The sequence below is a fragment of the Eutrigla gurnardus genome (assembly GCF_963514095.1).
Source record: "Eutrigla gurnardus genome assembly, chromosome: 2".
Classification (NCBI taxonomy): Eukaryota; Metazoa; Chordata; class Actinopteri; order Perciformes; family Triglidae; genus Eutrigla; species Eutrigla gurnardus.
The window spans coordinates 27,092,422-27,118,352 of record NC_139916.1 but is presented as its reverse complement, the minus strand read 5'-3'; the positions used below and the strand labels follow the sequence as shown (position 1 = coordinate 27,118,352).

General features: G+C 41.5%; 3 protein-coding genes across 3 annotated transcripts in view; all 3 read left to right on the top strand.

Moving 5' to 3' along the window:
- LOC311021324 (odorant receptor 131-2-like) overlaps positions 1-25,931 on the top strand; it is a gene marked incomplete at its 3' end in the record, with an annotated part of 247,803 nt that overhangs the window by 36,006 nt on the left and 185,866 nt on the right. The gene's annotated exons all lie outside the window — the stretch shown is intronic.
- Positions 10,416-12,399, top strand: LOC311027243 (putative nuclease HARBI1; the record flags this gene model as incomplete). Its single annotated transcript, XM_084031171.1, has 2 exons — positions 10,416-10,442; positions 11,440-12,399. 2 exons carry the CDS (start codon positions 10,416-10,418, stop codon positions 12,397-12,399), a joined length of 987 nt encoding a protein of 328 aa, XP_083887297.1.
- On the top strand, positions 14,307-23,499 carry LOC311027235 (odorant receptor 131-2-like; the record flags this gene model as incomplete). The annotated part of the gene is made up of 2 exons (XM_084031149.1): positions 14,307-14,462; positions 22,732-23,499. Exons 1-2 carry the CDS (start codon positions 14,313-14,315, stop codon positions 23,497-23,499), a joined length of 918 nt encoding a protein of 305 aa, XP_083887275.1. The 5' UTR covers positions 14,307-14,312.

Here is a 25,931-nt window from a genome sequence, read left to right as displayed (position 1 = left end):
GAGTGGCAGTGTTTTCTGGGGTGATCCAGGTCTTTGTAAGAGCCAGGAAGTGGACAGTCTGCAGGGAGGCATACGCTGAAATGGTGTCCGCATTCTTGACTGCCGACTGGCAGTTTCATAACCCCCCCTAGTACTGCAAGTTCTGTGCCGGTGGAGAATGATGGGTAGCAGAGATTGGATGGGTTACAGCCTCGACCGTTGGGTCTCTGGTGAAATCTTCTCTGGTTTGATGTCCTGACTGGAATAGGACACATGGCTGTGATGGGAGTTGGTTGAGATGTTATGCCTACCTCAATGGAGACCCCCTTGTCTTTGTTCAGCTGTCTTCGTTCGGCTGTCCTGACGCTGCAGCTGACAAGCTCTTAAGTGCTTGGTTTACCTCATGCAGGTTTAGCCCCTCCCCCAATCAAGTATATTGACTACAGCTGAGCTGGCTGAAACTAGGTAATTGCCCACTCAGTAAGATCAGCTTCACAAGAATTTAAACAACAAGCTATCTAGACAAGACTAAATGTTACAACTAGCTGTACTCACAGAATGCCTAAACCCAAATTTACAATAAGTTTCTGACTTATCAACAAGATACAATGCAACTTCCTTTCTTTCGCCACACAAAAATGTAGTTGAACTGAAGTTTCACTGGCTGCCCTTCATGTGCAGGCTGAGCCCCTCCCTCCAATCAAGTCTATTGACCACAGCTGAGCTGGCTGAAACTAGGTAGTTGCCTACTCAGTAAGATCAGCTTCACAATAATTTGAATGAACAGAATGCCTAAACCCAAATCTACAATAAGATTCTGACTTATCAACAAGATCGAAAGCAGCTTCCTTCCTTTCTCCAGACAAAAATGTAGTTAGGGCCACGGGGCAATCGCACCGAGCACAATTGTTATTCATAGGATTTTTTCCTAGTTAGGGCCACGGTGCAATCGCACCGATCACTGGCCCCTACAGCTATAAGCTGAAGGGACCAGTGCTCGGGGCGTAAGTCGCGAAAAACCACTGAAATTTTCCCATTGACTTGAATGGGACGAGCGAAAAAAAAAAAGCAGAAATCGTAGCTTTTCAAACGCCTGCTGCTCAGGCTGCTTTCACCATTTAAACTTTAAAACGTAGACACAAGTCTTGTGTCCTGGTGTGTCAATCCACGTTTCAATAGGTCATATAGTTTTTGATCAATCACTGTTCAATGACCATGATCGTTTTGGGAGAAATCATGAGATTATAATGGGTGTGTATTGCGCGGAACCTTCTGGGCTAGAGTGGATGACATCATCGCTTAGAGTGTGAGGGCTTCTCAGATTTTTTTCCTTTCCAAACTCCTCCCGGCCACAATCTTCACTCTACAGACGTGATATTTTCCAATTTTGTAGACAAACTTGTCCTGTCTCTCACAATGTGCTCAAAAACTCTGTGAGATTTACAGAATTTGAACTAGCAACGTCTAAGCGCGGCCACGTCGGTTTTTCTCCCCATTGACTCACAATACAAAACTAGGAAAAAATCCTATGAATAACAATAGTGCTCGGGGCTATTTCATAGCTGTAGGGGCCAGTGCTCGGTGCGATTGCACCGTGGCCCTAATGAGAAACAGATTTTCAAAGAAACCTGAAATGAGCAGCATTTCTAACTCGCCCTAGCGTCCAGATTTCTGACACTAGGAAAAAATAAAAGTGATCAGTGTCTTCAGCAGAGTCTTGTGGCGCTAACGGTGCGAAAATTTTGGCGATAGGAGTTTCGGTGTGAGCGTGGCAGGCTTTTGTTCTGAGCCTCCGCAAAGGGGGAATGGAGCGATAGAAAGAAGCAGAGAGAGGCTCCAAAGCAGTCTTACACACGCACCAAGGGCCGTTGCTATGGTGACAGCACTGTGGGGCTCTGATCTTCATAACTGACAGCAGGTGTGCTCTGATTGGTGGACAGGAAGGAGCAGTCCGTGGGAAATGTAGTCCATCGTCAACTCAGCCATACTTTCACCTAGAAACTACATTTAAACTTTAAAATGGAGTCTATCTGTCTCCGTCTCACTCAGAAGTGATAGCAGGTGCGCTCTGATTGGCAGAGTTGTAGTTTTTCAAACAATACATAGTACCTAGTAGTTCTCAGTACTTGAGTCTCAGTAGTAGTCGGTAGTACTCGGTAGTACTTGATAGTACTTGAGTGACAGCTGAGCTCGGTGACATAGTACCTAGTAGTATTTCGAAATGGAATACTACTTTAAACTTTAAAATGGGAATGTAGATTTTTTAGTCAAACGTCTTCTGCTCGGGCAGACTTTCACCTAGAAACTCCATTTAAACTTTAAAATGGAGACACGAGTGGTGGGCTCTGATTGGTGGACAGGAATGTACTAAAAACTACATTTAGTAGTGGGAAATGTAGTTTTTTTAGTCAAACGTCTTCTGCTCGGACATACTTTCACCTAGAAACTCCATTTAAACTTCAAAATGGAGACACGAGTGGTGTGCTTTGATTGGTGGACAGTTTTTGAAGTACATCACAATACTCAAAACGGACTACTCTGACAGCTCAGTCAGCAAGCAGTCTCTGTATTTGCCTCTAAAACAACTCCGTCTCGTTTGAAATCTCGAAGAATCTCATCGTAATGTATATACACTCCGGCAGTAGCCCCCGTGGCCCTTTCAAAATTTCCCGGCGGGGGAATTTTCTAGTTCCTTATTATCAGGCTGTTCTAAAAAATCTCTTAAAGCTCTCCAGCTGGTCCAGTAAGCTGGAGCGTGTGTTCTGACGCTAGAACTAGAAGAAGGGATCACATTTCTCCTGTATGAGCTTCTCTGCACTGGCTCCCAGTAAAATCTAGAATAGAATTTAAAATCCTTCTCCTCACTTACATGGCTCTTAATGGTCAGGCACCATCATATCTTAAAGAGCTCATTAAACCCTACTGTCCTGCTAGAGCACTACACTCTCAGAATAAAGGGTTACTTTTAGTTCCTAATTACTCCCGGGAGTCTGGCTATGGTTTCTGGTCCAGCAGAGGCCGCTGAGCTCCTGACTGATCAAGACTGCTAACTGGCCTGACGCTGGAAACACCATATTGTAGCGCCACCTGCCCGCTGTGTGACTGCTCAACTACTCCTGCTTTTTGGTCTACGGTGACATGGTTGGGATGGATCCATCTCGGCGTCACTGTGCCTGCTGCCATGGACTACTACTGTTGAAACTATTGCTTCTGTAAATGCCACCACTACTGTTAATGCTACTACTACTGTACTACTAACAACACCAAATGCAGTTGGAACCCAAGGGCCTGGGCTGCACAAGATTTCTGCCTAAAAGACTATTAAGGCAGTTTTTTTCTCACCACTGTCGCTGTAACGCTTGCCCCTGGGTGATGTTGGAACTTTGAAATTGTATTGACCTGAGAGGACTTCTGTTGTGATATGACACTATAAATAGTATTGAATTTAATATTTTAATTTTTTTTTTAATTTCACATTTGAACTCAAAGATAAACAACTACCAATCAATACACACAGACACACATCTCCTACCCACAAGTGCATGGAACACACCAAGGCATCCTGGGACATTTGCCATCATGCCACATATAAGATTTGAGATTTCCTAGAGCCATGTTGTTGGTGTCCTGGTCTACATGCAAAGGTAAGTAGCACCATGGTGGCTTTAAACTGTGTTCTGACTTGACTGATATTCTCTGTGGTATACAGAAACAAACGTGGGATAACATAGCCTGTTAGTGGTGAATTTCTTTGTGCTTTTTTATGTATGTTTTTGTACAAAGTCAATCTTTTTTACCTGCTGGTCCTTTATATTTTCAGTTCCGTGATTCCCAGAGCATTGTTTTAAATCTCTTCAATGTGAAAACAAAGAGAAACAGGGGCCCTTTGAAGAAAAGAGTGTTCACCTTATCCTACAAACAATATTGATAAAAAAAAAAAAGTAGGCTAATGCTCTTTAAAGAATATTTCTTATCCTGGATTTTTATCGGAGCTTTAACGTGATCATTTAATGAGTGTTTGGGAAAATCTATGGCCTGTATAGAAGCCTGTACTACACACTAACTTTTTTTAAAATTAATTTTCATACTTTAATTTTATGATTTTGAATGCGTTCACTTCATCGACTTTTAGAGTCAACAGTTAACCTGCATGTGTTTGGACTGTGGGAGGAAGTGCTGTGAGACAATAGTACTAACCAGGACACAAATGTGTCACCTGCATTCAATTCAAAATGATATTAAAGAGTAATATTTTAAAATTGCTGAAGAATTGAGTACCTCTTCTTATGTTGTTATTGATTTGGTTCATGCAGCATTAGCCATACAAATGTTTAACTCAGAGCAGTTCTGAATGTCCAGCAGTGTCTAGATCATTTTAACAAAATCTATTTATTATTATTTATTGTTATCTTTTGATGAATTAGTTGATTGTGAAAAACACCAATCCACCAGTTAGTGCTGATAATCTTTAAGATTGGAAAATTGACTGAAAAATATGAGTGGTTTACAGGTTATCAAGTTTACTGAATGTTTTTTTTTTATATATATATAGAACTACATTATGAAATGTTATGAGTCTCACCAATTTATTTTATGTTTTTGATTTGGAGTGTGGCTAGTTTGAAATATTCAAATATGTTTTGGCTTTTTGTTACATTGGTATTTAAAGCTTGCGTATTTCTTCAAAGCTCTCTGTGTTTTAGTATTGTTGATATAATTATCTTAAGAAGATTAACCTATGTAGGATCTCTGTTTTGCAACTCAGTATTCACTGAACAAAAATATAAACAAAATACTTTTCCTTTTGCACCAATTTTTTTATGAGCTGATGTCAAAGATGTAGGACTTTTTCTACGTACTCAAAAGGCTTATTTCTCTCAAATTGTCTTCACAAATTTTTATAAATTATTAGCATTATTACTGCACGGGTGCCTTTGGCTGGCAACAGCAAAATTCCACTCTAAAATGTGCAGTTTTATAAAACAGCAAAATGCCACATACGTCGCAAGTTTTGAGGAAGCATGCACATTACATGCTGACTGTAGCAATGTATACCAGAACTGTTGCCTGTGAAATTAATGTTAATTTTTCTACCATAAGCAGTCTCCAAATTTGTTTCAGAGAAGTTGGCAGAGAAAGGCCTTCTGTGGACATAGAAAAAGTCTTAGCTAATTAAAAATTTGAGTGAAAACATAAGTATTGTATTTATAATTTTGTTCAGTGTATAAAGTGATAATGACAATTAATCACAATGCATTTTGATTATGTCTTGATTATGCAAATGAACAATTCTAAAGTCACTGCTTTAACTGAAAATGTCATTTTGCTCTACTCTCTCACTCTATCTCTCCCTCTCTCTCTGAAGTGGAGTAAAATATATTTCAGTCAGGATCACTTTGTCAAAAAGAATCTTTATTTATTTGCACAAGTTTCATTTGGCGGTATGGTACTGTTCTGGGACTCCCTGCTCTTCCACGCGCTTGCGTGGAAAGCCTGAGGCAGGAAGAGCACCTTCCTGCCCTTCATGAGCCATCATGAACGGCATAAGCAGGGAGCGTAGCAGCAAAGAAAAACCCCAGACAAACCAACAAGAACAATTGTAAGGTACATAACAGATGACGGGAGGAGCTGGGGTGGAGGTGGGTTGAAAACGCCGGCAGAGGAAGCAACGAGGGAGGTCAGGCTAGAGCAGTTTAAATAGTGCGCACTGAATGCAATTTTCCCAATAGGAAGCAAGCACGGGGAGTCAGCTGAGCCGTCAGCTGATCTCCTCGGTTTTGACAGCTACGCTGTTGCTGCTGATTTAGAGCTTGACGTCGTGGCCTGCCAGAACTAACGCTACGCTTGATATTTTTTGGAAGGATTTAATTAGACATGCTTAAAGACTCTTCGAAGTTTGCAGTTGGAGTGTTTGACAATTTGACTAATTCCAGTAACTTAAATATTAATAATAAATAAACACAAGTTGCATATTAAGAATATTATCATTGATTTGTGTCATTCATAAACCTCATAGATTGAATTATTTCACATTACAACAAATAACAAGATAATCATTGTTCATTCATATATTTTCAAACAGTCTCATGGCCATACACATTCACCAAAAACTCTCAAACCACCCCCAGTCCAGATACCCAAAAGTCTTTGTCACCAATGTGAGAAACCGCGTTACTAATAAGCGGCCTCAGGGTGCGCGCCCGTTGTTCTTTCCAAATAGTTTCAAAACACGGCAAAAATATCCAAAATTCTTTCTTTCAAAATTGTTCTTAACGACGTTGTCGAGACATAAAGATCTGACAAGCGGAGTTTGTTTCTTCAGCATGTTTGTTTTGTGGTTTGTAGCTATTTCCACTATTAGCTTTTTAATTGAGTGCATTGTTTGAGGTCTCTCGTAGTCTCCCTCCAGCCTTTCCGCCACTGGCTTTTTACTTCCTTGTTTTTTAAAAGCTCCCCAAAACGTCCCCCGTCAGATGACAGGCATGTCAAACAGCTGATTTGAAGAACACAGCAGATCCGCGGTAAGACAACAACATCCATAATAATAACAATACAGAATATCAGGCCAAAGGTACATTTGGGCAGGAACATAATATTTATGGATAAACATATTAAACCTGTTAATGTTAACATTTAGCAACCAGAATTTATTTTAACAGTTTCTCCTAAAATTTCAACATAATATGTGGCCTGGTGTCACAGTGTGAGTCAGGTAGCAGGCAAAGGTGGGAACCTAGTGCTGCTGATCCCTGGCATCACATACCATTTATAGGGACATGGAATGTCATATCCCTGGCAGGGAAGGAACCGGAGCTGTTGTGGGAGATATATCAGTACTAGATATATTTGTGGTCACCCCCATGGATAGCACAGGTTCGAGCACCAAACACCTGGTGAGGGTCTGGATTCCAGCCTATTCGAGAGTTGCCCAGGGTAAGTGCTGTAGGACAGGTGTGAGGATACACACAAGCCCGGCCTGAGTACTAAAATGCTGGTGTTTTCCCCAGGAAAATACAGGGGCGCCTCTATGCAGTTGCAAGTCGTTGAGATTAAGTGAAGTGATAAACAGCTCGGAGCACCCAAACTCCTTGTTGTCTCTGGGTGATGCACTGGAAAGGGCATAATTCTTCTGGGGGACTTAAACACTCATGTGGGGAACAATGAAGAAATCTGGAGGGACGAGATTGGGAGGCCTGTAGGAACAGTGCTTTGTTGCTGGACGTCTGTGCTAGTCATGGATTCGAACAAACATCATGTTCGAGAATAGAATGGTTCATAAGTGTTCTGGGCCAGAACACTCTAGGCCAAAAGATTAATGATCAACCTGGTGCTTGTATCATCAGATCTCGGGTCATCTTTCTTGGACACTTGGAGTGAGAGAGGTGCAGAGATGTCAACTGATCACCCAGTGGTGTTGAGTTGGATCAGATGACGGAGAGACTGCTTGACAGACTTGATAAACCCAAAAGTGAAGTGACCATTAGATGAAAGCATCTGTCTGGGGTGGGGACATGGAATCCGAGTGGGCCATGTTCAAAGCCTCTATCCATTGTGTGATGTGGCTGCTAAGAGTTGTGTCCGGAAGGTCATTGGTGTCTAAGGTTAAACAAAGAACACACTGGTCACTAGCAGGAAAAGGGGCAGCAAGCAAGCAGGCTTGGCTGCATCGGTTGCCGAAGCAAAAACCTGGTGTGGTAGAAGTTTGGCGGGTCAGAAATGCAGAAAGATTGCCGGTTGGGTCCCAAGGAAGTACTGGACAACTGTTTGACGACTCAGTTGTGCTGTTTAGCAGGGGAGGAAACTGCAAATCAAGACTGGAGATATTGTTGAGCAATAGAAAGAACAATTTGAGCAACTTCTGATATCATCAATTAATAATAATACAAGGCTTTCATTTGTATTAAATCATTCTTGTGCCACCACTCTTTTAGAAAGGGAAAAATAGCCAATTCACAATCTAACTCATCCATCCATCCATCCATTGTCATCCGCTTTATCCTGTATTCAGGGTCACGGGGGGCTCGATCCCAGCTGTCATTGGGCGAAGGCTGGGTACACCCTGGACAGGTCGCTAGTCCATCGCAGGGCCAACATATAGAGACAGACGATCATTCACGCTCACATTCACACCTACGGGCAATTTAGAGTCATCAATGAACCTATCCCCATCCTGCATGTCTTTGGACTGTGGGAGGAAGCCGGAGAACCTGGAGAGAACCCACGCTTACACGGGGAGAACGTGCAAACTCCACACAGGAACCCCGGCCCGACCCTCTCGCTGTGAGGCGAAAGTGCTACCCACTACACCACCGTGCAGCCCCAATCTAACTCATTCAATAAACTAACTACCAATTTGGAACTTTAATAATGTATTATTATTTTTTATAATTATTTGCAGTCAAGAGGTCGATAGCATTCATTCTTATGCAATATCAATAAGGACAGCAGCATGCTATAAAATAATTAACAATAAAGCACACCAAATATGTGTGTGTGTGTGTGTATATGTGTGTGTGAAAAAGATCTTTCACAAGATGCCAGCTGTGGGTGTTGACGAATCGCCATCTCAAATAACCTTTTTGAAACGAAAACCAAGATGGCCAATGCTGGGGTGTGTTATTTGTGTGGTTGAGGACAAAGGGAAAGTAGCAGAGGTTCAGGCCTTGAGACCATGGGATAAGCCGTGTTGCTTTGTCTGAGACCCGATTTCCCGTAATTAATGTAAGTTATGTAGTGTGCATAGTTCGATTGGTGAGCATGCAAAGCTGTGTTTGTTTCATAGATAACTAACAACTGACTAAGGGTACAGCACTTTAATAAACACATCAAAAAGTAATCACATCACAGTAAGATCAATGTTAAACATTTAGTCCTGGCGCCCAGGTGGCGGAGTGGTTAGAGCGCATGCCATGTACGAACGTACACATATACGCAGCCGTCCCTGGTTCGAATCCCGGCCAGAGGTGCTTTGCTGCATGTCGCACCCCCTCTCTCTCCTATGTTTCCGATCTGTCCACTGCTAATAAAAGGTGTCTATGCCACAAAGAAATTCAGTCCCGTGTTGTCACACATTTATATGCTTAGCTGTGCCAGATGTTTACCAATCCTTGAAGAAAGTTTGATCCCTTGTCAATCCTTATGTAGTCTTGCCTTGGTAGAAGAAGGCTTCAATGGGAGACCAGGATGAACTGGGCCTTAGTAGTAGTTGATAACAGGTCTAGTCAGGCTTCAGCAGCCGGTTGAGCGTGTCTGCTTGGAGGGAGGTCAACCTTCCAGGCTGTCAAGTTTTCAGGAGTGAGGGGGGGGACCTGCTATCTGGTTGAAGTCATCGGAGGAAAAGAGAAGGATTTCAGAGACAGGTGTCCTTTTACTAAGAGGGAAAGAGTGAACTTAGCAAATCACAACTTTTCAAATTCAAATACAGTTTGATCAACCAAGATTGGAGTCATGAGTTACAGATCAGTCAGAGATAGTGGAGCTATCACACACATATACAAGTCACACTCAGCCGCTCCAGTCCCAGCTCTCCTTGTGTGGCCTCCCTCTGGCCTCCTGATCACCAAATCACCTGGGCCCAGTATTTCAAAAGTGATCCGACTGGATTATCCTGGTCGGATTGGATTAAATCTTGATCTGAACTGAAAACTGGGCATTTCAACACAGATCCAGAGAATCCTGATCCTGAAGATCAGGATTCAGCTTTGGTAATCCAATCCTCCCTTGAATCCAGATAAAAGGCTGGATTTGGGTATTTCAAAATGTAAGGCAGAGATCCGGATCAGCTTGACACCAAAATTTCAGGATAATTTGGATCCCACCTCAGAGGTGGATTTGACTTGGATTGACAATGTCTCAGCTCCGCTTCTCCTAGATATTGTTACTCAAGATGTTCATTACACTTAATCTAATTTGTCAGTGCATTACTTGAAACAAATTGGAGTAATTTAAGAACATTTAAGGTGTTGCAAAATTGTTTTGGCTATATTTCCTGAAACTGCTAAAAATAAGAGTGACAAATACAGACCTATTTCTCACAGTCTAGTGAGAAACATTTTAACATATGTACCAAAACACACAACATACATTTAGTCAGACAAAGACGGGAATGCAGGGTCCAAACAAACCAAATCAATTATAACAAAACAAAGACATCTCAAATAATGTGCCCACTAACTAAAACTGGACCTAAATAAGCTCAGAGGTGAGACGTTTTTCCAGCAGCTTTATCTTCAGCTCGGCTTGTCTTTGCTGAAGCAGCGTTAGTTTGATTTTTTCATTGGCAAGTTCAATTTGTTTGACCGCCCTCTCGGTCTCCATTTTGAGGAGCTTCTCATAAGCGTCCTCACTACTGGCATGCCTCTTCCGTCTCCGTCTTTCTGGCTCTGGAACGCGAACCTCTTGACGAGGATCAGGTGGCGTAATGCTGGTGCTCGTTGATGGTTCACCCTCTGGAGCCTCCACAGGTGTGAGGAACACAGACTCACTTGACAGGTTGAGTAGCTCGTTAGCTGGCTCCACAACACTGGCTGGCAAAATCCCATGGAGGGCCTGGGAACTCTCCCCTCCAAGGATGTTGAGGACAGCCTCTGAGAATTCACCACCTAAGACATTTAGAATTAGACTTTTATTGTCATTGTACAAAAAAACAGCAGTGAGTTTTGACAACGAAATGTCGTTTCTTGGCTTCCAGAATACCACAGAATTGGAAATTGTGAGGGGGCTTTAAATAAATCTGTAAGATTTCCTGTATGAATATTAATATAATCTATGTAACTAGTGCACATTTCATATAAGACATGTAGTTCCGACATAAAATGAGTACATTTAACACATGGGACATAAAAAAGTGCACTATAAAAAAATTGTACTACTCAATTCACTCATTTCACTGTGTGCACATAAATCTAGAAAACAGGTCTCACCTTTGAAGGGCTTGTTCCCAGTTTGGGGGTTCTTTGCTTCTGCCTGGTCCTTGGTGGCTTTTGGTTTTAAGTTCTTCCACCAAAGTTTTACTTGGTCCACCGTCCTTAGTTGGCACTGCCAGTGGCATTTACTTCTTCTGTTATGGCAGCCCAAACTTCCGCTTTAATTTTTGCACACACATTGATCTGGCCAGGGTTGCTGAAAGTGCCAAACAAGGTGTGATAGTTTAGTCGCACCCCCTCCAGTAATACATGGGTTTCAGCAGCCATGAAATTCAACCCCTTACTCCTTTGGGCCTCAATGTTGTCTGTAGATTGGTCAACCAGTCACTCTTTTATACCATGCTAGCGAAATTACAGTCAGGTGTGAGAGTATCCCAGGTTAAGTGGGAGGGACTTAAATTGGGTTTTCTGAGCAAGAACGGTTCCCTTTAGCCTGAGGAGGAGAGACAGACAATGACTTCAATTGTACACAGACACACATCAAAGGAGAAGATATAAGCCACGACACTATGCTGAACGCCCCAACCTGCTTGAGAATTACTCCAATGATGAGCTTAATGCACGATACAGATTTGGGCGAGATGATATTGCTTTCATCTGCAATATTCTTCATCCTCACCTTGAACGTGCCACTCTGAGGAGCCATGCCTTGACTGTGGAGGAGCAAGTGCCCATAGCTCTACGCTTCTATGCATGTGGTTCCTTCTATGAAGTCATCGGGGATGGACTGGCGGTGACAAAGGCAACAGTAGGCCATGTGGTGCACTCGGTGTCATCTGCCCTTACGAGTCTTCTGGGTCAATTTGTGAAATGGCCTGAAAATGAAGAAATGGCAAGGACCAAGAGGAGGTTTTTCTCATTGGGGGGGATGCCCAATACTATTGGTGTTATTGACTGTACGCATGTGCATATCCAGGCACCTCATGCCAGGGAATGGGAGTATGTCAACAGAAAGGGCTGGCACAGCATTAATGTGCAGCTTGTGGGAAATGCTGACCTCGTTATCACCAACTGCATTGTGAGATGGCCTGGGTCTGTACACGATGCCCGTATTTTGAGAGCAAACCCCCTCTTCCAAAGGTTCCAGCAGACCGCCCCAGATGGCATTCTCCTCGGTGACAGCGGTTACCCCCTTCTACCCTGGCTGATGACCCCTTTTGCTACTGTCACCAATGACTCCCAGCAGAGGTACAACACTGTCCATGCCACAACAAGAGGGACAATTGAGCGCCTGAATGGTGTGATAAAACGCAGATTTGCCTGCCTGAACTATCTCCGTGTGGAGCCACAGAAAGCCTGTCGCATCATCTGTGCCTGCATTGTGCTCCACAACATAGCACAAACAAGAAGAGTGCCACTTCAGGAGGCTCCCATCGATGGACCTCTTCCCTACGCAGAAATCCCTGACCTGCTGCCTCCACCACCACCACAGCCTGATGGACCTGCTGGAAGAGCCATACGCAATACAGTGGTTAACCTTTATTTTTCCAATTAAATGGTTAAACAATGTGATGGGTGTTCTTGCATTTTTTTTAAGTGTCAGTTTATATCATGCTGCACATTGAAGCACTTTCCATTTTCATGCTTCTGATTTAACAAAGACTAATTTGACTTAATTCAAAACCTTAAAAATGCCCTTTTAAAATGTTTGGAACTTTCTTCAATGGGATTTTAAAACATGCAGCAATGTATTTGGTAAGTGTTTGTGTACAAATTGATTATTTCACTTAACCAAATCAGAAGCTATTTTGCTTTAAATTACCACAATTATGTTTAGTGAGAGCCTTCTACATAAAGGGAGACAAATTAGGATGAAAAAATGTATCTAATTGTGTCACTGATCAAGCTATAATACATGAAAATAATGCAACTACAATTTCAAACACTTTATTCAAAATCCAACAACTTATCACTGCAATTGAAGCATTTCCAAGGATTTCCAGCACTCCTACAGACCCTGTCCTTAATAGCTGAGTGGGCTCTGAAAGTAGAAGAACGGGAAGGAGTATGAGTAATATCTTTGTCTTCATTTGGACTCCACAATACTCACAGAAATTGTGTGCATGATGACAACAGCATGATTTTCCCAGCATTACTGTAGCATTCTGACACTTCTGAATGAACTGCATAGTTCATACACAACACACATAGTGTGTGGTCTGTACACATGTAGCCTATTTTCAGTCTGCTGTGTTGCCAATGACGTAACGCTAATAAACTCTGAACAGGTTGATGTTAGTTTAAACAGTTATGGTATAATGTAGGTCAGATTAATTACCTTGTAAATCAAACCACGGACCGCAAAATTCGTAAACAAAGCCAGCTACCGCTAGCCCGCTAGCTGCTTTACACGCAAGTCAATGGAGCAGAGTTAGCTACCGTTAGCACGGCCGCGGCTCAATTAGAGATCGCTACAGCCTGGTTTTCAGTACGTGACAATTCATATAGTTAGCTAGCACGATATGTTGGTTGGCGTTCATATGGTCCTTAAACCGCTAAACATTAGACGACGGTAAACTTACATTTTTGACGTGAAAGTCGCGCTCCCAGCTGCTCCTTCCGTGAAGTAGTCCGCCATGTTTCAGATCTGGAGGCGGAGACTTGAGACTTGGTAATCCGTATCCAGCCAGGTCGGGATCACGATGATCCACCCGGCCAGTGTTTTAAAATACTCAGATAAAGTCAGCAGGATCACCTTGATCCATGACTGAGAAAAAGGAGGATTTCACTATCCGGATTATTCTGATCCGGATTACAAGTTTTGAAATACTGGGCCCTAATCAGCTGACACTACTCCCGTGAGCCAGCTCCACGCACCCATCTCTCCTGTAGCCAGACGCTGTATCATGCCCACCTCCAGAAGAACAAATCCCCCCATGGGAGCTAGAGAGGAAGTCAGCCACAACCCTCTATAATCTGTCCCTAACAAATGAAAAGTCGTAATGAGGTCCAGTAGAAAATCTTCTATAGAGGGACTCACAGGAGCCGTAGCCTTTATCATTTGCTATTTACCTTGGTAGTTATTTTGCACTACCGGGTATCATCATGTTCACACATTATTTCCACCCAAGATGCCTCCACCAAAGCCCAGGGCGAACCAGACTCTCTGGAACTGTACCCTGGGCGGCAATGGTCCATGCCACAGTGAGGAACACAGTTACTGTATTTCATAGATACCAAACCTTGAGTTCTAACAGTGAGGCAGTCAGGATAAGAGTCAGTACCTCCAAGTCTGAGGCCATGGTTCCCTGCAGGAAAACTGATGGTTGCACCCTCCAGGTGGGGAATGAATCACTACCCCAATCAGGGAGTATCTCAGGGTTTTGTTCACCAGTGAGTGTAAAATGAGTTGAACAGGCATAAACAGAAATATTACAAATGTTTTTCTTTTCTTCTCAGTTTCAAGAGATGAATACATCATCTGCCAATGTGACGGTGGTTGCACGGTATCGAGACTCCTTCTCTAAAGCCGTGACCAAGAATTTGATTGTTGTGGTTCTCGGGATCTTCATCAACTACATCAATGCAGGTCTCATTTACACCTTCTTCAAACACCAGGTCTGATATTCCATTGACATGTAGGCACTAATGATGCATATACTGAAGAAGAGAGCACCAGCTCTATTAGAAGCTATATACAGGTTTTGTTAAAATCAGTTTAAAAACAGACGCTTTCTGTGTAGGTCAACAGTTTTGAGTTTGGTTCAATCAGAAATCTGGATGCGAACAGTGCTTCAAATCTGGCTGGATGTCTGTAGCCTGCAAGTAAAAACTGCAATTTACTTACACTCCAGCAATTTTTATACTGCAGCTTTACATCATGTTCATCTTAGGAATTTCTTCGTGTGGGAATATATTTGTAGTTCTGTCCCAACCAAGAGCAACTGACATGTCTATCATGCCATTTTCAGTCAAATGGAAGCTACAGTAGCAGATGCTAAGATAAGTTAATTCAGGGGTCAATACCTTTTTGAAATGTAGTGCTATTTTAAAATGTTGCCATATCAACAATTAGGTTAACATTAAGATTAATGATGATACCACATCAAAATTTTAATCTCTGGATTTGTAATTTTATTTCATTCATATAGGCTAAATTAATAGCAAGATTTATTTTTTCCCCCATATCAAGAAAATCGTTAAATATAAGAACTATACAAGAAGACTTCTCTCCTTGTTAAAACATCCACATGTGACTTGGAATCATTAACCTATCAACCTTACACTACTCTTGTTCATCAACCATGAACTAAAACTTTGTGTGTTGAACCTTCACGTCAACAACATGCTGTACCTGCCAAGAGAAAGGAGGTCAACCGTGTATATATATATATATACAGTGGAGGAAATAATTATTTGATCCCTCGCTGATTTTGTAAGTTTGCCCATTGACAAAGAAACAAACAGTCTATAATTTTAATGGTAGGTTCCTTTTAACAATGAGAGAGAGAATATCAAAAAGAAATTCCGAAAACCACATTATATAAAAGATAAAAATTTGCATTTCATTGAGTGTAATAAGTATTTGATCCCCTGCCAACCATCAACAATTCTGGCTCCCACAGACTGGTTAAATACTCCTACTCCTTAGATACACTGAAAAAAAACTTGTTACCTGCAGCAAAGACACCTGTGTGTCAATCAGTCACCAATAAAAGACAACTGTCCATGCATTCATCGATCAGACTCCAAACTCTTCACCATGGGCAAGACCAAAGAGCTGTCTAAGGACATCAGGGACAAGATTGTGGACCTGCACAAGGCTGGATTGGGCTACAAGACCATAGGCAAGAAGCTGGGTGAGAAGGAGACAACTGTTGGTGCAATCATTCGAAAATGGAAGAAGCACAAAACGACCATCAATCGACCTCGTTCTGGGGCTCCTTGCAAAATCTCACCTCGTGGGGTATCACTGATCATGAGGAAGGTGAGAAATCAGCCAAGAACTACACGCCAGGAGCTTGCTAATGACCTCAAGGCAGCTGGGACCACAGTCACCAAGAAAACCATTGGGAACACACTATGGCGCAATGGATTAAAATCCTGCAGTGCCCGCAAGGTCCCCCTGCTCAAGAATGCACATGTACAGGCCCGTCTGAAGTTTGCTAATGATCACCTGAATGATTCAGAGAAGTCTTGGGAGAAAGTGCTGTGGTCAGATGAAACCAAAATTGAGCTCTTGATAATTGAGTGGCCAAGTCAGTCTCCGGACCTTAGGGTCATTCCGTGTCATTTCATCAAATGCCTCCCACCTGACCATCTCAGAATGTCCTGAAAAAATTCAAGTACAAAGACACACTTGTTACTAGGACAAATCCAAAATATTAGGTCTCTACTGTCAATAGTTTTCTCATGAAACATCATTGAATGAAGGGTAGTTTAGACGGTTTTTGGCATCATGCTCTGAAAAGCCATTTTTAAACAGCAATATCTGGAAAACTATCTCACCTGTGGCCTTCAGAATTTTTACAGAGTATATCTGTTACTAATAACCTCCAGACATGGAATATCGGGGGTGTAGCTCAATGATAACCTAGTATGGTAGGTACTTAAAATGTGGCTTGTTGAAATAAAGTAGTACATTTGAAGAGTGGCTGAGCTCCCATTTTTGCAGATAAAAGGCTTCTATCACTGCTGCCTCTATCTCTGGTGTGAGCTTAAACATTCTACAAAATATGGTCTCTCTTAGATTATTAGTTTCACAGATATTAAGGCTCAAAAATGGAAGTTAACACATCTTTGCCCAACTTCAGAGTCATATTCCAAAAAACTGACAACACGTATCAGGTCTAAACTTACTTTTTTTGAAAGATCATATTCTTGTTAAAATCATATTAAAAAATCGTGAGGGTGTTTTGCCTCATTTTGTCGCAGTGATTTTTTAAAATCCTGATATTAGTGGGGTTTTTGTGGTCGTTTTTGGTACTGCATGTCCTAACAGCCTACTTGTAAACATCACAGCAGGGCAATTCAATTGTGTTTTTTTTACCATTTACCAAAGACTTACATGTGACTAAATGCTACTGATAAATTTAGCCTCACGAAAACATTCAAATGTAGCACAGTTGTAGTTACAGAGGCAATACGTCCTTGGATGTGAGTTAAACATGCTGAAAGCAGCTTTTAATGTCTTGAACCATGAACAAACATAGCATAATATTGAAGAGTGAACATTTTGTCATACTTTAAGTACATACAGTACACAACCAAATCAAATAATCTTAATTTGAGCATAAAGATTTTACATTACAATAGAAAAGTCTCCAAAGTTTGATATTGAATAACAGTTTGTCTCTATGCTCACTATGAGGGATCACACATTTTTCATCTTTTAGATCCAATTCCTTCGTCACATTCATTAATTTGGCAGTCACTTTACAAATTGTCTAATGTACATCTCTGCTCTGTTGTGCTCATCTTTTTTGATGGCATACATGCACCCAGTTTCTGTAGAGGGAACGTCAAATCTTGCAATTCTATGCTGCAGTGGGACATTGCACATCTTCTCTTCTTGGCCAGTAGAAACTCTTGGCAGGGAAACATCTCTGATACTTCCTATCCACCATTTCTGATCACACACACAACTCACATATTGTCTCATAGTGAGCATAGAGACAAACCGTTATTCAATATCAAACTTTGGAGACTTTTCTACTGTAATGTTAAATCTTTATGCTCAAATTAAGATTATTTGATTTGGTTGTGTACTGTATGTACTTAAAGTATGACAAAATGTACAGTCTTCAATATTATGCTACGTTTGTTCATGGTTCAAGACATTAAAAGCTGCATTCAGCATGTTTAACTCACATTCAAGGACTTATTGCCTCTGTAACTACAACTGTGCTACATTTTAATGTTTTCGTAAGGCTAAATTTATCAGTAGCATTTAGTCACATGTAAGTCTTTGGTAAATGGTAAAAAACACATTTGAATTGCCCTGCTGTGATGTTTACAAGTAGGCTGTTAGGACATGCAGTACCAAAAACGGCCACAAAAACCCCACCAATATCAGGATTTTAAAAAATCACTGCGACAAAATGAGGCAAAACACCCTCCTGATTTTTATTTATGATTTTAACAAGAATATGATCTTTCAAAAAAAGTAAGTTTGGACCTGATACGTGTTGTCAGTTTTTTGGAATATGACTCTGAAGTTGGGCAAAGATGTGTTTACTTCCATTTTTGAGCCTTAATATCTGTGAAACTAATAATCTAAGAGAGACCATATTTTGTAGAACGTTTAAGCTAACCCCAGAGATAGAGGCAGCAGTGATAGAAGTCTTTTATCTGCAAAAATGGGAGCTCAGCCACTCTTCAAATGTACTACTTTATTTCAACAAGCCACATTTTAAGTACCTACCATACTAGGTTATCATTTAGCTACACCCCCGATATTCCATGTCTGGAGGCTATTAGTAACAGATATACTCTGTAAAAATTTTGAAGGCCACAGGTGAGATAGTTTTCCAGATATTGCTGTTTAAAAATGGCTTTTCGGAGTATGATGCCAAAAACCATCTAAACTACCCTTCATTCAATGATGTTTCATGAGAAAACTATTGACAGTAGAGACCTAATATTTTGGATTTGTCCTATTAACAAGTGTGTCTTTGTACTTTAATTTTTTCAGGACATTCTGAGATGGTCAGGTGGGAAGATTTTCAGAAATTTGATGAAATGACACGGAATGACCCCTTAATCCCATCGAAAATCTGTGGAGGGAGCTGAAGCTTCGAGTTGCAAAGCGACAGCCTCGGAACCTTAAGGATTTGGAGATGATTTGCAAAGAGGAGTGGACCAAGATTCCTCCTGATACATGCACAAACCTGGTAATTAACTACAAGAAACGTCTGACCGCTGTGCTTGCCAACAAGGGTTTTGCCACCAAATACAAAGCCAATTATTACCAGGGGATCAAATACTTATTTCACTCGATAAAATACAAATCTGTTTATGTCTTTTATTTAAAGTGATTTCCTGGATTTTTTTTTCATACTCCAATCTCTAACTATTGTAATAAAGCTACCATTAAAATTATAGACTGTTTGTTTCTTTGTCAATGGGCAAACTTACAAAATCAGCGAGGGATCAAATAATTATTTCCTCCACTGTATACACACACACTCACCGGGCACTTTATTAGGTTGCCTTCAGAACTGCCTTAATCCTTCGTGGCATAAATTCAACGAGGTACTGGAAACATTCCTCAGAGAGTTTGGTCTATATTGACATGATAGCATCACGCAGTTGCTGCAGATTTGTCGGCTGCACATCCATGATGCGAATCTCCCGATCTGGTGACTGTGGAGGCCATTTGAGTACAGTGAACTCATTGTCATGTTCAAGAAACCAGTCTGAGATGATTTGCGCTTTATGAAATGGTGCGTTATCCTGCTGGAATTAGCCATCAGAAGATGGGTACACTGTGGTCATAAAGGGATGGACATGGTCAGCAACAATACTCAGGTAGGCTGTGGCGTTGACACGATGCTCAATTGGTACTAATGGGCCAAGAAAATATCCCCCACACTATTACACCACCACCACCAGCCTGAACCGTTGATACAAGGCAGGATGGATCCATCATTTCATGTTGTTGACGGCAAATTCTGACCCTACCATCCGAATGTCGCAGCAGAAATCGAGAATCATCAGACCAGGCAACGTTTTTCCAATCTTCTACTGTCCAAGTTTGGTGAGCCTGTGCGATTTGTAGCCTCAGTTTCCTGTTCTTAGCTGACAGGAGTGGCACCCGGTGTGGTCTTCTGCTGCTGTAGCCCATCCGCCTTAAGGTTCGACGTGTTGTGCGTTCAGAGATGCACAACACTTCAGATTCTCTTCTGCATACCTCGGTTGTAACGAGTGGTTATTTGAGTTACTGTTGCCTTTCTATCAGCTCGAACCAGTCTGGCCATTCTCCTTTGACCTCTGGCATTAACAAGGCATTTGCGCCCACAGAACTGCCGCTCACTGGATATTTTCTCTTTTTTGGACCATTCTCTCTAAACCCTAGAGATGGTTGTGCGTGAAAATCCCAGTAGATCAGCAGTTTCTGAAATACTCAGACCAGCCCGTCTGGCACCAACAACCATGCCACGTTCAAAGTCACTTAAATCACCTTTCTTCCCCATTCTGATGCTCGGTTTGAACTGCAGCAGATCATCTTGACCATGTCTACATACCTAAATGCATTGAGTTGCTGCCATGTGATTGGCTGATTAGAAATTTGCGTTAACGAGCAGTTGGACAGGTGTACCTAATAAGGTGGCCGGTGATATATATATATATATATATATATATATATATATATATATATATATATATATATATATATATATACACACACAGTGTTCTCCGGTTTGTTATGTCAGTGCTTTTAATGTATTGTGATGCCCGCTGTGTGAAGGAGGGCCTGTTATGCCCGGCTCAGACCGGCACACAACAAGGAAGGGAGATCCACACAGTAACTTCTTAAGTAACTCAAAATCATTTATTAAAAGGAACTTAACTGTGGCAAACTAAACATAATCAAAACTTGAAACAAAACCAAATGAAATGCCCGGGCAGGCACCAGCCTTCCAGCGGAGAGAGAGAGCGCCATCTTGGAATCCCCTGGCTTTTAAAGGCTCAGGTGACACCAATCCCTCAACGAGGTGGGCGGAGCCATGCCAGGGAGAACCTGAACAGAGAAGCACAGACAGGAAAAGGACAACAAAGACTGGCCCAAGGCCTAGGGCCGTCACAGGGCCCAAACCCCTGCCCGTCTGAGAGCCTGCCCATGTACCGAACCCAGCGTTTGCCCAACGATGACAGTTCTACAGCCCTGCGGACACATTGACCCCTTCACCCTCGTGTCTATCCCAAATAAAGTTAAATAACTGGATCCTGGTGTGGAACACCCTTCTTTCACTGTGTTTGGTTCAGTGACACTCCCTCAAGCCTCGGAGGGTGTCAAAGGTGGTGGAGAACGTGGGCAGGTGCCCAGTAGTAGTGCCACACCCTCCTCTCACAGGCCGAGCAGTTACATGAATTGACCTTCGACCTCAGAGTCCCCACGCACTCAGATGCACAAACTCACTCGACTCACAAACAAATGACTGGTGTCGGAACCGCAGACCCTGTTGACCGGCCAGTTGAGCGGCTGGTAATGGACAGATACATCCGGGCATTGCCATTTGAGGCCAAAAAGTTTACCTGCCAGAGCAACCCCCAAATTGCGGAGCAGCTGGTGACACTGGTGGAGGGTTACCAGGCCGCCCAAGGAGTATTGAAACCCCCACGACCACCAAAGGTGGAAGCACCGGTCCACCAGAGGATAAGCGGCCCGGGCCCCCAACCTTGTACGACCCCCTCCCCTCTTCCCAGGGGGCCGGCCAATGGGGATGGCCAAACCATGATGGGGGGGGGGGGGGGTTGGCCACCTATCATGGTCATGCCCCTGTAATCCCGACGCCTCCATCCCAACCACCCCTTCAGAGTCAACCTCCCAGGGGCTCTTGGCAGTCTGCTGGGCCTAACCAGCCGGACAACCCCCAACCATCCCCGTAAGCATTAATGGCCGGGATGCCACGCCGCTGTTAGATTCCGGGAGTGCTGTGACGCTAACTCGCCCCGAGTATGCTCAACCCCCCTACCTCGTGGCCTCCCTGGTTTGGAACTCCCTTCTTTCACTGTGTTCGGTTCAGTGACACTCCCTCAAGCCTTGGAGGGTGTCACAGTATGTACAACTAACACTATGTTAGGATGATTAAAGCAATATAACATAAAGTGTTCTGAATAGAATAGCCTATGATGCCTTTAAATGACGCTTCTCCTTCCGAATATTAACCCCCGGGTCTTTGTTGGAAGCCCAAGGATAAACCGGAGAACTCTTCAGTTCACAAATATTGAATTTATCCAGGTCACAGGTAAAGTATGGCAGGCCTGGGCTCGGAATGGCAGAGCTCCCGCAGGATCTCAGTCAGAGCGAGCCCCGTTTCCGGGTGCTGGTCACATTTTATCTTCTTGAGCTGAGATTGCCCCGTACAGAGGTTGAACAGTTATCTGTGACATGAAGTTACAGAAATGTAATATGAAACATATTACATTCTAAGAAGGATTAACGGGGGGTTAACCGGATGTTGTCAAAGTTTTATTAAGTACTCAAGTAGTTGGGAGAAGTATTTTGCTTCCTTATATCCTAGTCCTGACGAACCCCTATCAAATGTGTATTTTGGTTTCTACCAATAGTGGTTCATTCAGGTCCTATTTCAGGCCAGGTTTTTTGTGAAGCAAGAGGGCTGGTGATGAACAGGTGAGGGTTCGTGGTCTGTTTGTTTGAGAACACTGTTACTGGTGTAGATAGTCTCAAAAGCCTATAGTGGTCGACCAAGTGTTTACTTATTGTTTTTAACTATCATGTCATTTTGCTTTGTTTATTGAAACGTATATATATTTTTTTTTGTCTTTTCTTAAAAAAATTTTGGGACAAATAAAAAAACCCATCTTCTCTATCTAACCTTGATGTCCTCTAAATGCTATTTCTATCTCCCTCGCACCATAAGGCCACATCTAACTTTAACAGGCACAACTACAGATCTTTATGAAACACTGCACAATTCAGAAGTCTGGAACCAGGCTCAATGCCAAGCTTGTATTTAAATCAATATCACAATGTGAATGAGTTCAAGGTATGTAAATGACAGACAAACAAAGCAGTTTGAATCCACTGTTTAACTTTTGAGCATATGATGTCTATTTTTCAAGTTTAATGCTCTGACCTCAGACTTCTGGGTTTTTTCAAATATTTTCTCCCTCCCTCTGTGTTTTTCTTCCCACTCTCCAGATATTTTACACAAATCCACGTTACATCCTTTTTATCCACCTTGTGGTCAACGACATGATCCAAGTGACGCTGACTGTCATCCAGTTTATGATCAGCTACATCCTCTACAGAATAAATTTCTCCATCTGTTGCATCTACATCCTGCTCGCTCTTTTTACGACTGAAAACACCCCTCTGAACCTGGCTTGCATGGCGGTGGAGTGCTACATCGCCGTCTGCATCCCCCTACGCCACATGCAGATCTGTACCGTCAAGAGAACATTAATACTGATTGGTTTAATCTGGGTGACAAGCATGTTGTCTGTTACTCCTGATCTATTTATCACTTTGGCCACAGAGCCCCAGGACTTCTTTCATTCTAGTGTTTTCTGTCTCAGACACAATGTCTTCCCAAATCCCCTCGTCGTCAAGAAGAGAGATATCACATATATAGTGTTTCTACTCATAGTTTGGGTCACTATATTTTACACTTACTTCAGAATTCTGTTCACTGCACAAACAGCTAGCAAAGATGCTAAAAAGGCCAGAAATACAATCCTCCTCCATGGGTTTCAACTGCTGCTTTGTATGGGAATATACGCAACACCCCTGTTAAAACAGGCTCTGTTACAATGGTTCCCGAAGAATTATTCAGACTCCCTTTTTGCTTGTTATATTATTGTACAGGTCCTGCCACGATCCATTAGTTCAATCATCTACGGCATACGAGACAATACTTTCAGGAAGTACTTGAAAAGGTATCTGTTGTGTAAATCAAGCCCACAGTAGGAATCAGTTCAGAGATTATAATACAGAAGCCTTTGAAAAACATTCAAAGTTCACTTTCATTTAGTTTATGAAATTGCAGAATAACTGTTTAAATAATTGTGTATTCAATTTTTGTCATTACCTCAATAAAAAAATTATCCTAAGTAACTAGTTTACTTCCTCTATGACAAGTGAAACCTACCGCTAGCATATTATAATCATTTTATTTGTATTTTTTTACTTGTTTTTTCTTCCCTCTTCAACTCCTAGAAAACTTATCTGTTCAATAAAAAAGGTTGCAGAAAAAACATTAACTCAAAATGATCATATCAAGGTAAAGTAACTCTAATATTATATTGCCATTTGACACCCATATCAAAACATTTCAAACTTAACCCAGAACTACGTTAAATATGAACATGTAGAAACATTTTCAGTTGAGTTGTAATGTACATTTGCTATTATATGTATGAATTCATTAAATGCAGTATCATTATTTAATTTCAACATGAATATTATTGTGCCCATGCAGATTTAAAATTGTTTTTAAATTTCACATTTGAACTCACAAAGACCCAACTACCAATCAATACACACAGACACATATTGCCTACCCACAAGTGTGCATAGAACACACAAAGGCATCCTGGGAAATTTGCAATCATGCCACATATAAAGTTTGAGATTTCCTGGAGCCATGTTGTTGGCGTCCTGGTCTACATGCAAAGGTAAGTAGCACCATGGTGGCTTTGAACTTAGTTCTGACTTGACTGATATTTTATCACTGTGGTATACAGAAACAAACGTGTGATTCCCTGAAACAGGCCTGTTAGTGGTGAATTTCTTCTTGTACAATGTTTACAATTGTACAATTGAAAAATGTACAATTTTTTTTTACCTGCTGGACTTTTATATTTTCAGTGCTGTGATTTCCAGAGCATCATTTTAAATCACTTCAATGTAAAGAAAGATGTGTTGCAAAGAGAAAAATGCGTTAGTTTGAAGACAAGACTCTTCAGCTCATCCTACAGATAATACTGATAAGAAAATAAGTAATGCTCTTTAAAGAATATATCTTAGTCAGGATTTTTATTATTATATGACATTTAACTCAGACCAGTTCTGAATGTCCAAAAAATGTTTAAAAAATTGGACTAAAAAAAGAAAGAAAATGATCTACCTTTAGCTGTAATAAAGCTCATCATCATGGGAACACTACATGCGTTTTAGTTTAGTTATAAGATTAGATTATAAAGGATAAATGAATAATACTAGAAAACCAGTATATTTCAGATCTCAACCAATTAAATTATGGATTCATCTTCTTTCCTGTCTCCTATAGATTGATTTGTGAAAAACACCAATCCACCAGTTAGTGCTGATACTCTTCAAGATTGGAACATTGACTGAGAAATTTGAGTGGTTTACAGGTTATTAAGCTTGTTACATAGAACTACATTATGAAATGTTTGAATTCCCACTCATTCATTTCATTCATTTGTTTTTGATTTAGTGTGGCTAGTTTAAAATATTTAAATATGTTTCTTGTTTTTTGTTACATTGGTATTTAAAACTTGAGTAAGACTTCAAAGCTCTGTGTATTTTAGTATTGCTGATATAATTATCTAAAAGGAAGATTAACTTATACAGGATCTCTATTTTGCAAATCAGTACATAAACTGATGACGTTACAATGCATTTTGATTAAGTCTTCCTCTCTTACACAAATCAACCATTCTGAAAAAAAAATACATTAACTCAAGTCACTACTTCAACTAAAAGTGTCAGATATGTCATATTGCCCTATGCTCTGTGTCTCTGAACATAAGAAAAGGTCTAAAGTTGAGTAAAAGCTCTCTTTCATAGGAATGAATTAAACAAAAGTTTTTGGATGGAGTTGGATTTATTGTTGTGGAGGTGTGCGTGGTGCAACATCTGGCTGCAGGAGAGAGAGGTGTGTGGAGGTGGCTCACAGGAGCAGTGTCAGCTGATTGACGCAGCTGCAGGTGATCTCGGTGATTGATTGATGCTAGTAAAATCCACAGTAGGCGACCGCCGGGGAGAGAGTCCATGTGGGTGTGTGTGTGTCCTGAAAAGGTGTGACATAAAATAATCATGCCGATCAACCTGTGTCCTATCAACCTCTGGAGCTGTACGGGCGTGGGGTGGCAACAGTACATGCCACAATTCTAAATTCATATTTGTCCTGCAATGTATATCAAAATATTGATTACTTTATTATTGCTTATATCCTCACTAATGAATAGCCACCTTAACGTGGTGGAGGGGTTTGCGTCCCCATTTTTCATGCCACCACAATTGTGGTCTCCTTGGAGGTGCTGCAAAAGTGTTATGCAGAGAGGGACATCTGGAATGCTCTCGTCAGCCCGCTGCCCCTGCCCGACTGCAGACAAGTGGAAGAAAAAAGATGGATTTTGTTATTGGCCCAAAAA